We start from the raw sequence: 11601 nt of genomic DNA, 5'->3' as shown, positions 1-11601 counted from the left end.
CGTAGTGATGGGAACCCAACCAAGCGAGGACAGGGAAACACCAGGTGGAAATCCCCCCTCCCCCACCAGCTCAGAGGCCCCCGGAAACGGTCATTTGCCAAGGCGGAGGAGGCAGAGCAGAGCGTATTGACCTATGACGTCATCGGGACGTTAAATAGCGTAACATCACCTGGACGTAGACCCATTTCCCTTCCCGGACAGGTCCTCTGGTACTCCGGGACCTCCTGAATCAGGCCTCTCATTGGTTACTCGCTCCATCAATCTGTTTCATTCTTACAGTCTTCCGCCCCGCCTTCCAGAGCCCACCTCTGATAGGCTGACGCGGCCGTCACTTCAAAAAGGTCCGCATTCCTTCCGCCTTTCTCCAGGAGACCGAGGGCGAGAGGGGTGGATCCCAGGCAGCGCCCACCCCTGAGGCTCTGCTTCCGCCTGTAATTGGTTGCCCTGGGTGCCGGTCGGTACGCCACCCGCCTCTTATTGGTCATCCATCCGCCGCTCTGCGCGGCGCCGGCTCCGCCCCCGTCGGGTGTTTGTGGTGGGGCTGCGGAGTCGCCGATCCCGCCGGAAGCGCCAGGACAATGGGGACCCGGGACGACGAGTACGACTACCTATTCAAAGGTGCGGTCGGTGGGACACAAAGGGGCGAGGGGACGACGGGGAGGTGGCGGACCGAGGCTGCGCTCCAGACCGTTGGGCCCAGGCCGGAGCCCGGGACTTGGGGCCCGGCGAGTCAGGCAACCGGGAAGGCCAGGGAAGTCTGGGCTCAGTCAGCTTTGCGGACCGGACCGGCGGCCCAGAGAGGCCTGGGGGCCTTGGATGCGCCGAGGCGGGGCTGGGGCCGAGAGGGGGTGGGGCCCGAAGCGGTGGGAGAGGCCGTTATGGGCGGGGCCTCCGGGAGCCGGGCCTCCCCAGCGTTTGGCGGGCCGGGCTGGGTGGAAAGCTCCATTCGAGACGGGGGCGGGGCCGCCAGAGGCGGGGCTAGGGCGTGGTGGGCGTGCCCAAGAAGTGGGCTGGGACGGGGCAGGTGGGGGTGGTGCTCTCGCGGAGTGGGAGGAGCCAGCCCTGATTGGTAGCAGCATGTCTGGGGGCGGGAAGAGACGGCATGGTAGGGGTTGAGGTGTGTGGTAGGGGACCCTGGAGTGGGGTGCTGACCCAGAATTGCTTGGAGGGGCGCCTGGCGGGGGGACTGTGTGTGCCAGGCTTGCTGGTTAACCGCAACAATTATCTTTGAGCTCTCAGAACTCTTAATTATCGAAGTACCCGCCCTTTCCCAAGCATTCCCGCTCATGAATTCGTTGCATGAATTCACCCCAGCCCTGTGAAGTCGTCGATATTCTCCAGCCTCTCTCTGTGGACTTGGAAACTGAGACCCAGAGAGAGAGGACACGTGTTGGAGCAGGATTTGAATCCAGGTCAGCTGTGGGCTTTACCACCTAAGGAGTATATATGGGACTAATAAGCTTATCAGACCACCTCTCCCCACACATGCGCCTGCTTTCCGCCAGCCTGCTGGAGGATCGTCCCTGCCCAAGGGACAGAGGGCTCTAGAGCCTCGAGTGAGGCCTCGGCAGATCAGGCAGCCATTGCTGGCCTAGCTCCCTCAGCCTGCAGCCCCAGCTGGGAAGACTCCTGCCGTCCGCATCGCTGGCGTTGTGCACTGATTTCAGAGTCACTGGCTTCACGGTGCCAACCTGGGCTTTGGCCAGGTCCTGTGCTGTCCGTTCTGGGCTCCCTGGACGACAGTGGTTGCCCTTGATAGCTACCCTGGGGCCCCGTGAGACACCATTGTCCTGCTGCCTGCCGCTTGAGGGTCTGCCTCCCAAACCAGCTGTTGGTATCTCCCCCTCGTTGGGCAAGCCTGGACATCCCTGGGAGTGCAGTCTGTGTCCATCGCTGACCATTGTGTCTGTGGTCTCCTCTAACACGTTGGGGCTGGGAGCCTGGGGATCTTGGGGCTGTGGAGAGCCAGGTGGAGCGCTCCCTACCTGGGATATCCATGTGGTGAGAGGCTTCCGGGCTGGGGGAGGGCCCATGCAAAGGCCCAGAGTTGGCACACAGCACCGTGGGCCCAAGGAGCTGTGTGCAGGCTGATACATCACTGGCAGGTGAAGCTGTGTGGTCAGCAAGCATGAGTCCAAGGCCTGACTGAGTCTTGGGGTCTCACGTTAGGGGCCGGGGAAGCTCAATCAGGGCTTTGGGGACTGGCGACAGGTGGACCGGACTCCATCCTGCTGCAGCTGGTGCCCGGAGGCCACTGCTCCCCAGGTCCTGACTGGTCACCCGCCTGGATGGGGACCCCCAGGGCAGGGGGCGTTTCCCCAGGAGTCACCGCCAGGTTTTGATGGTCCTTTCCCACTTGTTATTTTCAAGCACTTGCTGTTATAAATAACTCAGCTCAGTGTTTTTCCCAGTCATCTTTTGCCCTTTGGGTTATTTCTTTGAAGTACGTTCCCAGAAGCACCGTTACTGGGTCAGGGGCAGTGGGGCGGCTGTGCGCTTCCCGGGACTCAATCTCCAGAGTCTGCTTCCTGGAAACACAGATCTGACTTCTGCGGCAATTGGCAGGGGTGGGGGTGGAGAGGTTGCCTGTCCTGCTTTCCTCCCCCACTGGCCTCGTTTCCTGAGTTGGCAGGTGCCCTGCTGACCTTTCCAAGCAGAGTTAGGAGTGAAAGTCTAACCCACAAGGTCAGTACTTCCCAGACTGTGGTCATCTGAGACCACCTATCCACACGGATGCCTTATTGGAGGTCTCCTCATTGTCTTTTCATGTATCTCTTTAAATCCACTCAGTTTTTCACTCACTTAAACGGGAAAAGGAAACTGGGTGGGTCTGGCACATACAGAAGAAAGGAAAAGAAGCCAGCAGGTAGGCAAGCCACCACTGTCCCATCACTTGCCAGTGACAAGACAGCTGAGACAGAAACATGAATATACTGTCGCCCCGGACCCTCCTAAGACCCCTGTGGCCTGCAGAGGGGCAGGTCTGGGCATTAGACAAGTGCACAAGGTAAGAGTGTACCAGAAGGGGTGACAGGGGCCAACTTTCTTTTTTGTTTGTTTGTTTGTTTTTTATCAAATGTTTTGCTTCTTTTTGAGAGAGAGAGAGAGAGAGAGTGTGTGTGTGCATGAGCAAAGGAGGGGCAGAGAGAGAATCCCAAGCGGGCTCCATGCCATCTGCACAGAGCCCAACGAGGGGCTTGAACTAACGAACCGTGAGATCATGACCTGAACCAAAACCAAGAGTCAGATGCTTAACCAACTGAGTCACCCAGGCACCCCACACGGGCCAACTTTCTGACCTCGAGGCTTGCCAGCCCTGCTTCCTGGTCGGAGCGGGCCGTTCAGGAGCTGGGGGGGGGGGGGGGGGGGGCGGGCAATGATCCTCCTGCCCCCAACCCTGTGGTCAGCCTCCCCCGGGCTTTAGTTACCTTCTGGCCCTTCCCTTGGCACGGAGAGGCCACACTTTTCACCCGGGACACAGCCTGCCCCTTGTTTAGCCCTCCTGCCACCGCCTTGGTTATGTTGGCAGCCACATCACACGTTAGCTCCCTTGACCTCCAAGCCCAAGGCCAATAGAATCCCCCTGGGTGTTTTCCTCACTGCACATTCCCCTCCTCCCGCGGGAGTAAGGTTGTTTATTTGTACCTAATTATAGATCTGCACGTTTATCCTGCTAACATTTTATCCTGTCAGCCATGGGGCTATTTTCCCAGCCTGCAGATCAATCCCTGGGGGCCACCTCTGACCTCTCTTCTGGTAGGCCAGGCTGCGGGGTCCACAGTGGGAGCAGCTATGTCCCCAAGGGCCGCCGAGGACTTCCTAGAGCCCCTGGCCACTCACCTAGCCTGTGAGGATGTGGGTTGAAGTGGGACGCTGCTGAGGTAGCCCAGGACCTTGTCCTCCAGGCTTTGTCTACCCCTGGACCAGCTTCAAGTCCTTTTGGGAAAGGGGTCGAGCAGAGAGCTGCAGCCGGCACCCAGGGAACAGGCCAGGCCCCAGTGCTCACCCGCCTCTGCTGAGTGCTTCCGAGGCAGCCTCCTGGCTCTCCAGCCCGGGCAGGGCCCCCACCAGACCCGCCGGTAAGGACCCAAGCTCACCATCTTCCTCCGGTGAGCAGCCTTCCCTGTGTCCTGGCTTTGGGCACCTGTCTGTCGTCTACTCTGATGCCCCAGGACACGGCTGTGGCAAGATTGCCCCCAAGCGCCAGTCCCTGGGGCCTGGGATGGTCAGGGCTGGCTTCCTGCAGGAGAGGCAGGGTCCTGTTCTTGCTGGAGTAGGGGAGCCAGCTCCCCTATCCCCACAAATGGCCACTCAGTCCATGAGTGTCCTGAGTGCGGGCTCCAGGGGTGCCGTGCTATCGTGGGGCAGGTCAGCGGACCCTGGGCCTTAAGAAGTGCCAGCTCCTTGTTTTTGCCAACTGGGCTTGCCTGCTCTGCCAGCCAAATGGCATGTCCAGGGAGGCAGTTTCCCTGGCCATTGGTGCCACCAACTTCTGTGGAAATTCTACGGGCTGTGTCCTCAAGGGCCCTTTATTTCCCCCAAGACAGTAGATCACTTGTGCCTTGGACAATGCCGTTCTCATTCCCAGCCTGCACAAGGGGCCAGCCTGGCCGCTGCCCCACCGGCCACCTCTCTGCGTTGGGCACCGTGTGCCAGGGACTGTCCAAGCAGCCTGGCCTTCCCGTCGTTCATCTGGGCCGTGGCTGGTGGCTCTCATCCTGCTCTGGCCTCCACTTTCTCACTGGGGGACCCTGGACCAGGAACTTTGTCACTCTGGGTTGAGTGTCCCCAACTGTAGAAGGGGAATGATAATATGAACATTTGTCCCAGGGGTGGCCCTGAGAACACAGTCACAAAGCCTTTAGGGCTGAGCCTGGCCCGAGGTGCTAAGGGGCTTGTTGGCTAGGCCACAGCAGAGTGGGTGGGGCCAAGGGGACTGACTCTGAAGTTGTATAGTTGTGCCAAGGCTGGGAAGGGAGGGAGCAGGTAGGGATGGGGATACAGGGCAGGGCCCAAAAGGCACCCTCTTGGTCATTTCCTGTTCTATTCCTAAGGGTATAAAAATCGTGAGCACACCCCTCCAGCCTTGGCCAGGTCCCCCTGGCCATGTGGAAAGGAGGGGAGGGCTTGGGGGGGGGTAGGTGGTGGGCCCCACAGCATGGCTGAGAGCCACGGGCCCATGTCCGTCCCCACTCTTTCCACCTTTCTCTGAAGTCAGCTCGCCATCTTCTGTTGGGCACCCCCAGTGTCACAAGAGAACACTGGCCCTGTTATCACAGGTGTCGTGGGCCAGGCCACATGGTGGTTTGAGGGGAGAGGAGAGGCCTGACTTGAGGGGTTTTGAAGGATGAGCAGGAGTTTGCCATGTATTCCAAGGGTCAGGAAGCCCCTCCCCACCCCCCGCCCCGAGCTCACCCCTGGATGCAGAAGACATGGGTTCAAATCCTGATGGACAGCTTTCCAGCCAGGAGGACCTGGGCAAGTCACTGTCTGGTGAGCATGGTTGGGAGGTAGGAGTGAGCCCGCGTTGGGCTTGGCATTCTCCCGCTTCCTAACCCGTAAAGGTTACATGAGACATGTTTGTGAGGGGGGTCTATCAAGGGCTTTCTTAGTACAGACTCATTAAAAAAATTTTTTTTTTTTAACATTTATTCATTTTTGAGAGTGACAGAGACAGAGCGTGAACAGGGGAGGGGCAGAGAGAGAGAGGGAGACACAGCATCCGAAGTAGGCTCCAGGCTCTGAGCTGTCAACACAGAGCCCCATGCGGGGCTCGAACCCACAGACTGCGAGATCATGACCTGAGCTGAAGTCGAACGCTTAACCGACCGAGTCATCCCAGTACAGGCTCATTAAACATTCTTCTTGCTCTCAGTGTTCTTGGCTCTAAAGTAGCCGGCCGAGAGAGGGTGCTGGGTCCTGGGTGCCTTGCCTGCCTCCTCACCTGCGGCCTGAGGATGGTAACCTGGGCATCTTCCAGGGGGCAGGGAGGCTGGGACGCTCCACCGGCCGCCTTGGCATCGGTTCATTCTGCAGGCATGGATCAGGTGCTTCCTGCGTGCTGGGCGCTGCACCAGGCCGGGACCCAGCAGAGGTTCCTGCCCTTGTAGCCCAGTGGGAAAGACTAAATAAATAAGTGAAGGCTGCAGTGTGAGAGAGTGGGGAGAGCTGTGGAGGAAGTCAGGTGGGGCAGGGAGTGGGCTTTTAAGCGGATGGCAGCGAAGGCCTCTTTGGTCGAGTGCCATCAGAGGGACCACACCGAGGAGACGAGGGCAGACACCAGGCAGGTACCTGGGGAAGAATGGTCCAGGCGAAGTGCAACGTGCCCCTGTAAATCTCCTAGTCCTGGTGAGGAGGCCCGTGTGGCAGGAGCAGAGTGGGCGAGAGGGAGGAGGGGAGGGCAGGGAGGGCACGGGGCAGGTCATGCAAGGCTCTGTGGGTGGGCCTGGACTTGGACTTTTACCCCAGGGAGGTGGGCGCCCTGGAAGGCTGTGGGCAGAGGAGGGCGGGACCTGGCTTGGCAGCTCACAGGCGCCCTCTGGTGGCCTCCAGGAAAACAGCCTGTTGGCACGAGCGTAACCACGAGGGCTGCGGAGGGACGCGTGTGTTGCGGACCAGAGTGGGGGCAGTGACGCCGGTCAGAAGCCGTGGGAATTTGGGCATGCACATATACAGCTTTCCACCGAGGAAAAACTTTTAACTAGGGCTGTGGGTGACCAAGCCTACAGCCCCCGTGACTTTCCACTGGACAGACCCACCCCTGGGTGCCAGAGCCCAAGGCCCCCACGTGTAGTTTCCGCCTGGGGTCTCTGGCCAGACAGCCACGTACTGTTTCTTCTACGCTGTACGTATAGCCGCGCGTGCGTGTGCGGCACATACACTGTGCACACACAGACGTGAGACTACCTGGGTCTGAGGACAGCCTCTTGGGCTCAGACTCCTGGACCATGTCATGCGGCCCTGTCACAGAGCCTGGGGCGCCTTGGTCCTAGAGGCAATGCTTCTATGGCTGGGGCAGGAAACTTGGGAAAGAGAGGGATAAAGGCAGAGACTGGAGGGGCCTGCTCTGCCCTCTTCAGGACCACTCTTGCTCTGGATGTCTGCAGAAAGGGCTGGCTGGGGCCGTGGGGGTGGCAGGCTCTGTCCCCTCCCAGCTGCATTCGGAGGGCACATTCCTGTTCCGCATGAGCCAGCTGTGACTGTGCTGGGGCCCGAATGTGGATTGGCTTGCAGCAGCTCTCCAGAAGGAAGCAGAGGGTGGGCGCGGGGGTGAGGCTTCCCATTTCCTGTTACTTACAGCTCCAGAGACAGACCCCTGCAGGTAAGAACCTAGGGGAACTGTAGTAATAACCGCTCCCCTGCCTGTCTTAGCACGCTAGATGCTAGCGGAGTTCTGATCCTGCCATTTCTCCTCGAGTCCCCCTCTTGCAGAAAAGGCAGCCCAGAGAGGTTAAGTGACTTGCCCAAGGTTGCCCAGCCCTGGAGCTTTCTTGGCCTCCGGGCTGCCGTGGAGGTTCAGGGTTTCTGAGTGGGATCCCCACCCTGCCTGCCTGCCAGAATGTCTGGGTCCCTACACCGCAGCTGAGGCAGCTCTGCTCTGAAGAGACCAGAGATGGCAGGGGTGTCGTGCTGTCCGCAGTGGCTGTGCTTCTGGAAGCCCAGAGCCTCTGTTTGCTTCTGCCCCGGGAAACGCGGTGCCTCGGGCTCCGACCGCCCCGATGTTGGTTTCCAAGTTGGCTCCGCACCTGGGACGCCACCGTTCTATAGGTGGCCGTGGGTGGTGTGTGGGCCTTGGCTCGGGGACGCCGGCCTGCAGAGTCTTACCCGTGTACCTCCTGCCCCCAAAGTGGTGCTCATTGGGGACTCAGGCGTGGGGAAGAGCAACCTGCTATCACGCTTCACCCGCAACGAGTTCAACCTGGAGAGCAAGAGCACCATCGGCGTGGAATTTGCCACCCGCAGCATCCAGGTGGACGGCAAGACCATCAAGGCGCAGATCTGGGACACCGCCGGCCAGGAGCGCTACCGTGCCATCACCTCTGCGTGAGCTACAGGGCTGGGGTGATGCAGGCACCGTGGGTGGGGGGGCCCCTGGGGAGAAGGATGGGTAGGACTCGCGTCGGAGGAGGAGAGAGCGGATCTCTGAGGGCATGGGGCCCGCGGTGGAGGGACAAGACCCCCAGGAGCTAGGGGATCCTCGGGAAGACCCGTGTGCCCAGTCTCGGCCACTCTGTGACCCCGGGGCAGGCATGTCCTGCAGTGTCTCTGGCCCCCGGAGTCCCGTGAAGCCCTGCGGTTTTGCTGGGAGCTGGATGCACGATGAGAGTTGTTACCCCGGACCGGCTTGGGCCCCTGTGGCCGCTCGCCAGCCCTGCCTGCCTTCCCTCAGCTTCCCTCTGCGCTTCAGCTCCCACCTGGTCCCACACCTGTCCTGTCCTCCCACGCGGCTCCCGGTGCTCCCCGGCCACCAGTACCCACTGGGGCTGCCTCTTCCCAGAACTTCCCTGTCAGTCGGCTGCGTCCTCCGGACTCCCCCCGCTGGTCACCTTCTCATGTCCTTAATCCCTCGGGATGGGTGTGTGTCCGTCAGCCTCCTTGGTGGTCAGGCTGGCCAAGCCTTTGGTGGGCGCTGGAGCTCTTGCCCAGCAGTGGCCCTTTCCTTCTCCCCTTTTGTGGCTGACCCCAAGGGTGTCTTCTGACTTTGGGTCCCAGACTACTTCCTCTGGTCCCGTATTCCCCAGCTGAACCTGGGGAGTAGAGCCTGAACCTCGGGATACAAGCGTCTCCCGTGAGGCCACCACGGCTGCCCCTCGGGCGGGCCCTGTGCCTCCTGCTCTGTGTGTGGGCTGAGGAATGCCGCCCCCGGAGCCTGGTGCAGGGAACTGGCAGCCGGCTCAGGCTTGGGCCCCGCGCCCCGCGTCCTGCCCCACAGCTACTACCGTGGCGCGGTGGGTGCCCTGCTGGTGTATGACATCGCCAAGCACCTGACCTACGAGAACGTGGAGCGCTGGCTGAAGGAGCTGCGGGACCACGCCGACAGCAACATCGTCATCATGCTGGTGGGCAACAAGAGTGACCTGCGCCACCTGCGGGCCGTGCCCACTGACGAGGCTCGTGCCTTTGCAGGTGAGTCACGCTGGGCCGGAGCGGGTGAGGCTGGGGGCTGCCGGGGCTTCCCCCACGGGCCACATGCGAAAGGCATGCGACTGAGGCATCGGAGAAGCATCTGGAAGTCAGGCAGCACCCCCACCCCGGCCCCTGCCATCTTCCCTGTCTGTGCCCACGGCCTCAGTGCCAGCTTCCCCTTCCTGATGCGTGGGCATCTCGGTCCTCTCTCTTTGACCCCAACCCTTCTTTTTCCTGGGCCAGGCAAGCAGGGTCCCCGAGAGGGCGCAGGACAGCACCCTCCACCACCTCCCCGCTCACCTGGGCATTATTCTTTTTGTTCTAGAAAAGAACAACTTGTCCTTCATTGAGACCTCAGCCTTGGATTCCACCAACGTAGAGGAAGCTTTCAAGAACATCCTCACAGGTGGTCACAGGGCCTGGCTGAAGCCATGGTGGCCCCCCGCGTGCCTGGGGAGGGCGGGCGTGACAGGAGCACCGGCCACTGGGGTTGCAGGCTCCGGAACATAACCTCTGGAGCTTTATTCTTTAAACCTGTGAGTGGGTCTGGACTGAGAACAGACATGGCATGCTCCATGGGCTCAGGCCAGATCGCGGCCCTGCTGTCACTCAGGACATAGAGACCCTCCTTCCACCCAGCTTCTCCAGGGGGGCCCTCCCTGGCTTCACCAGAGAACAGCCAGCTTGGGCAGCTGCGGAGCAGGCGGCATCAGGGGCGCAGGGCCCTCGGACTTCTGAGAGTTTATTCTGGGGGGGTGGGGGGGGGAGCTCTGATCTTACAGGATAAGAGGCCGGGCGGGGGGGAGGGCTATATGTGACCAGATACGGTCTTGCCTTGCTGAGCACACAGCCAGCACTGGGTGAGGGTGGAAACCTCCAGGAGCCCACCCCCTGCCACGGTTCCCCTTGACCTGACGGGGGGGGGGGGGGGGCACAGTGGGGCTGTGGGCTCAGCCTGGGGGGGGGGGCAAGGCGCGAGGTCTAGATGAGCCCTGCAGGGGGGCGGGGCGCGCAGCGCGCTCACCCCCTGCTCCCCCCACTCCCCCCCCACCCCCCACCGCAGAGATCTACCGCATCGTGTCGCAGAAGCAGATTGCAGACCGCGCTGCCCACGACGAGTCCCCCGGCAACAACGTGGTGGACATCAGCGTGCCGCCCACCACCGACGGACAGAAACCCACCAAGCTGCAGTGCTGCCAGAACCTGTGACCGCCCCGCGCCGCCCCGCGCGTGCGTGCACGTCCTCGTCCTCCGCCCGCCCCTCCCCCCGCCGTCCTCCCTGCCCTCCCTCTCCGCCCCCTCCGTGACTGGCTCCTGCCCTCCCATCGAGCTCCGCATGGCTGGCCGGCCGGGCCCCGGAAGAACAGGAGTGGGCGGCACCTGCCGGCCCGCTCGCTCGAGGAAAGCCGGAAGCCCCGGTTTCTTCTGGGGCCTCCGTGTGCATCTCGGCGGGGCGGGGCGCATGGGCCAGGAGGATGGGCGCACCGAGCGGGCTTCTCCGGTTTTCCACGGCAGACTCCAGGGAGCGATTGCCTCCCGCCCTCTGTGGCCAGTTGGCCCAGCTGGTCCGCGGTCCCCATCCGGAACCCCCTTCCGGGCTGATGCTCGAAGAGCAAGGCGCCAGGGGGCCGGGGCAGGCGGACACTCTCGGCTCTCGGCACCCCTGTCCCCCCACGCACAGCCAGCACCGGCACACGCACCGGCACACGCCTTCAACCTCTCCCGTGCGTGCGCGACTCCAGCTCCCGCCTGTAGATTTATGCTGGGAGAAGACCCCCCCCTCCCCCCCCCCCCTTTTGCACGCGGCGCGCTCTCCGGCCCTTCCCTGTGCCCCCCTCTGTCTTGTCTCCCGTCTGGTCCGGAACCTGTTTGCAAGTGAAGCAATATCTCCGTGTTTTGTATATACAACCGCTCTTGTAGCCTTTGGTTTTTTGTTATTGTAGAGAAACACAGATTCTTTATACACTTTGTAAGATTTACGCCAAACCCCAGCTCTCGATCTCTTATTCTCCCTGTGGCCCCTGCACTGTTGCCCCGGATGCCTCATTTCTTCAGCCCGTTACTAAAATGTATACTCCGACTTCCTGTACAGAAACCTGCCGCTGCGCCTTTGTCTTCTTTCTCTCCGCCAGGCGGCCACACCTGGGTCCTCCTCGCTGCCCACGCCCTGCTGCGGGCTGCCTCACCCTGGCCCGGCCCCCCAGGGAGCTAGAAGACCAGGTTGAGGCTCTGCTCGGGACAATGCGGAGGCCCACGAGCTGACCCCAGGGGCCTTGGCCTGGGGGGGGGGGGCGGGGGGGGGGGAGAGGATCGGATCCTCTCTAAGCTGCCCCTGTGGCTGGCCGGGGGTGGGGGGGGGGTTATTAAATTTCCCGGCCCAGGATCCAAGGGTGCCTCCTGGCGGGAGGGGGTGGGGGTCGTGAGCTGTGTCCACTGCCCCCCATTCGCAGCCTTGGGGTTGTTCATCCCTGCTGT

The 11601-nt window shown here is 61.7% G+C and overlaps 1 protein-coding gene across 1 annotated transcript; it reads left to right on the top strand.

Annotated features, from left to right (window-relative positions):
* The first annotated feature begins 426 nt into the window (after positions 1-426).
* RAB11B (RAB11B, member RAS oncogene family) lies at positions 427-11221 on the top strand. Its single transcript, XM_043586430.1, has 5 exons — positions 427-618; positions 7848-8043; positions 8933-9126; positions 9452-9532; positions 10190-11221. Exons 1-5 carry the CDS (start codon positions 579-581, stop codon positions 10333-10335), a joined length of 657 nt encoding a protein of 218 aa, XP_043442365.1. The 5' UTR covers positions 427-578; the 3' UTR covers positions 10336-11221.
* The last annotated feature ends 380 nt before the right edge of the window (positions 11222-11601 follow it).

This window comes from Prionailurus bengalensis, chromosome A2 (assembly GCF_016509475.1).
Source record: "Prionailurus bengalensis isolate Pbe53 chromosome A2, Fcat_Pben_1.1_paternal_pri, whole genome shotgun sequence".
Lineage (NCBI taxonomy): Eukaryota > Metazoa > Chordata > Mammalia > Carnivora > Felidae > Prionailurus > Prionailurus bengalensis.
Note: the sequence above shows the minus strand (reverse complement) of the source record. Positions and strands in the feature narration are given on the sequence as shown.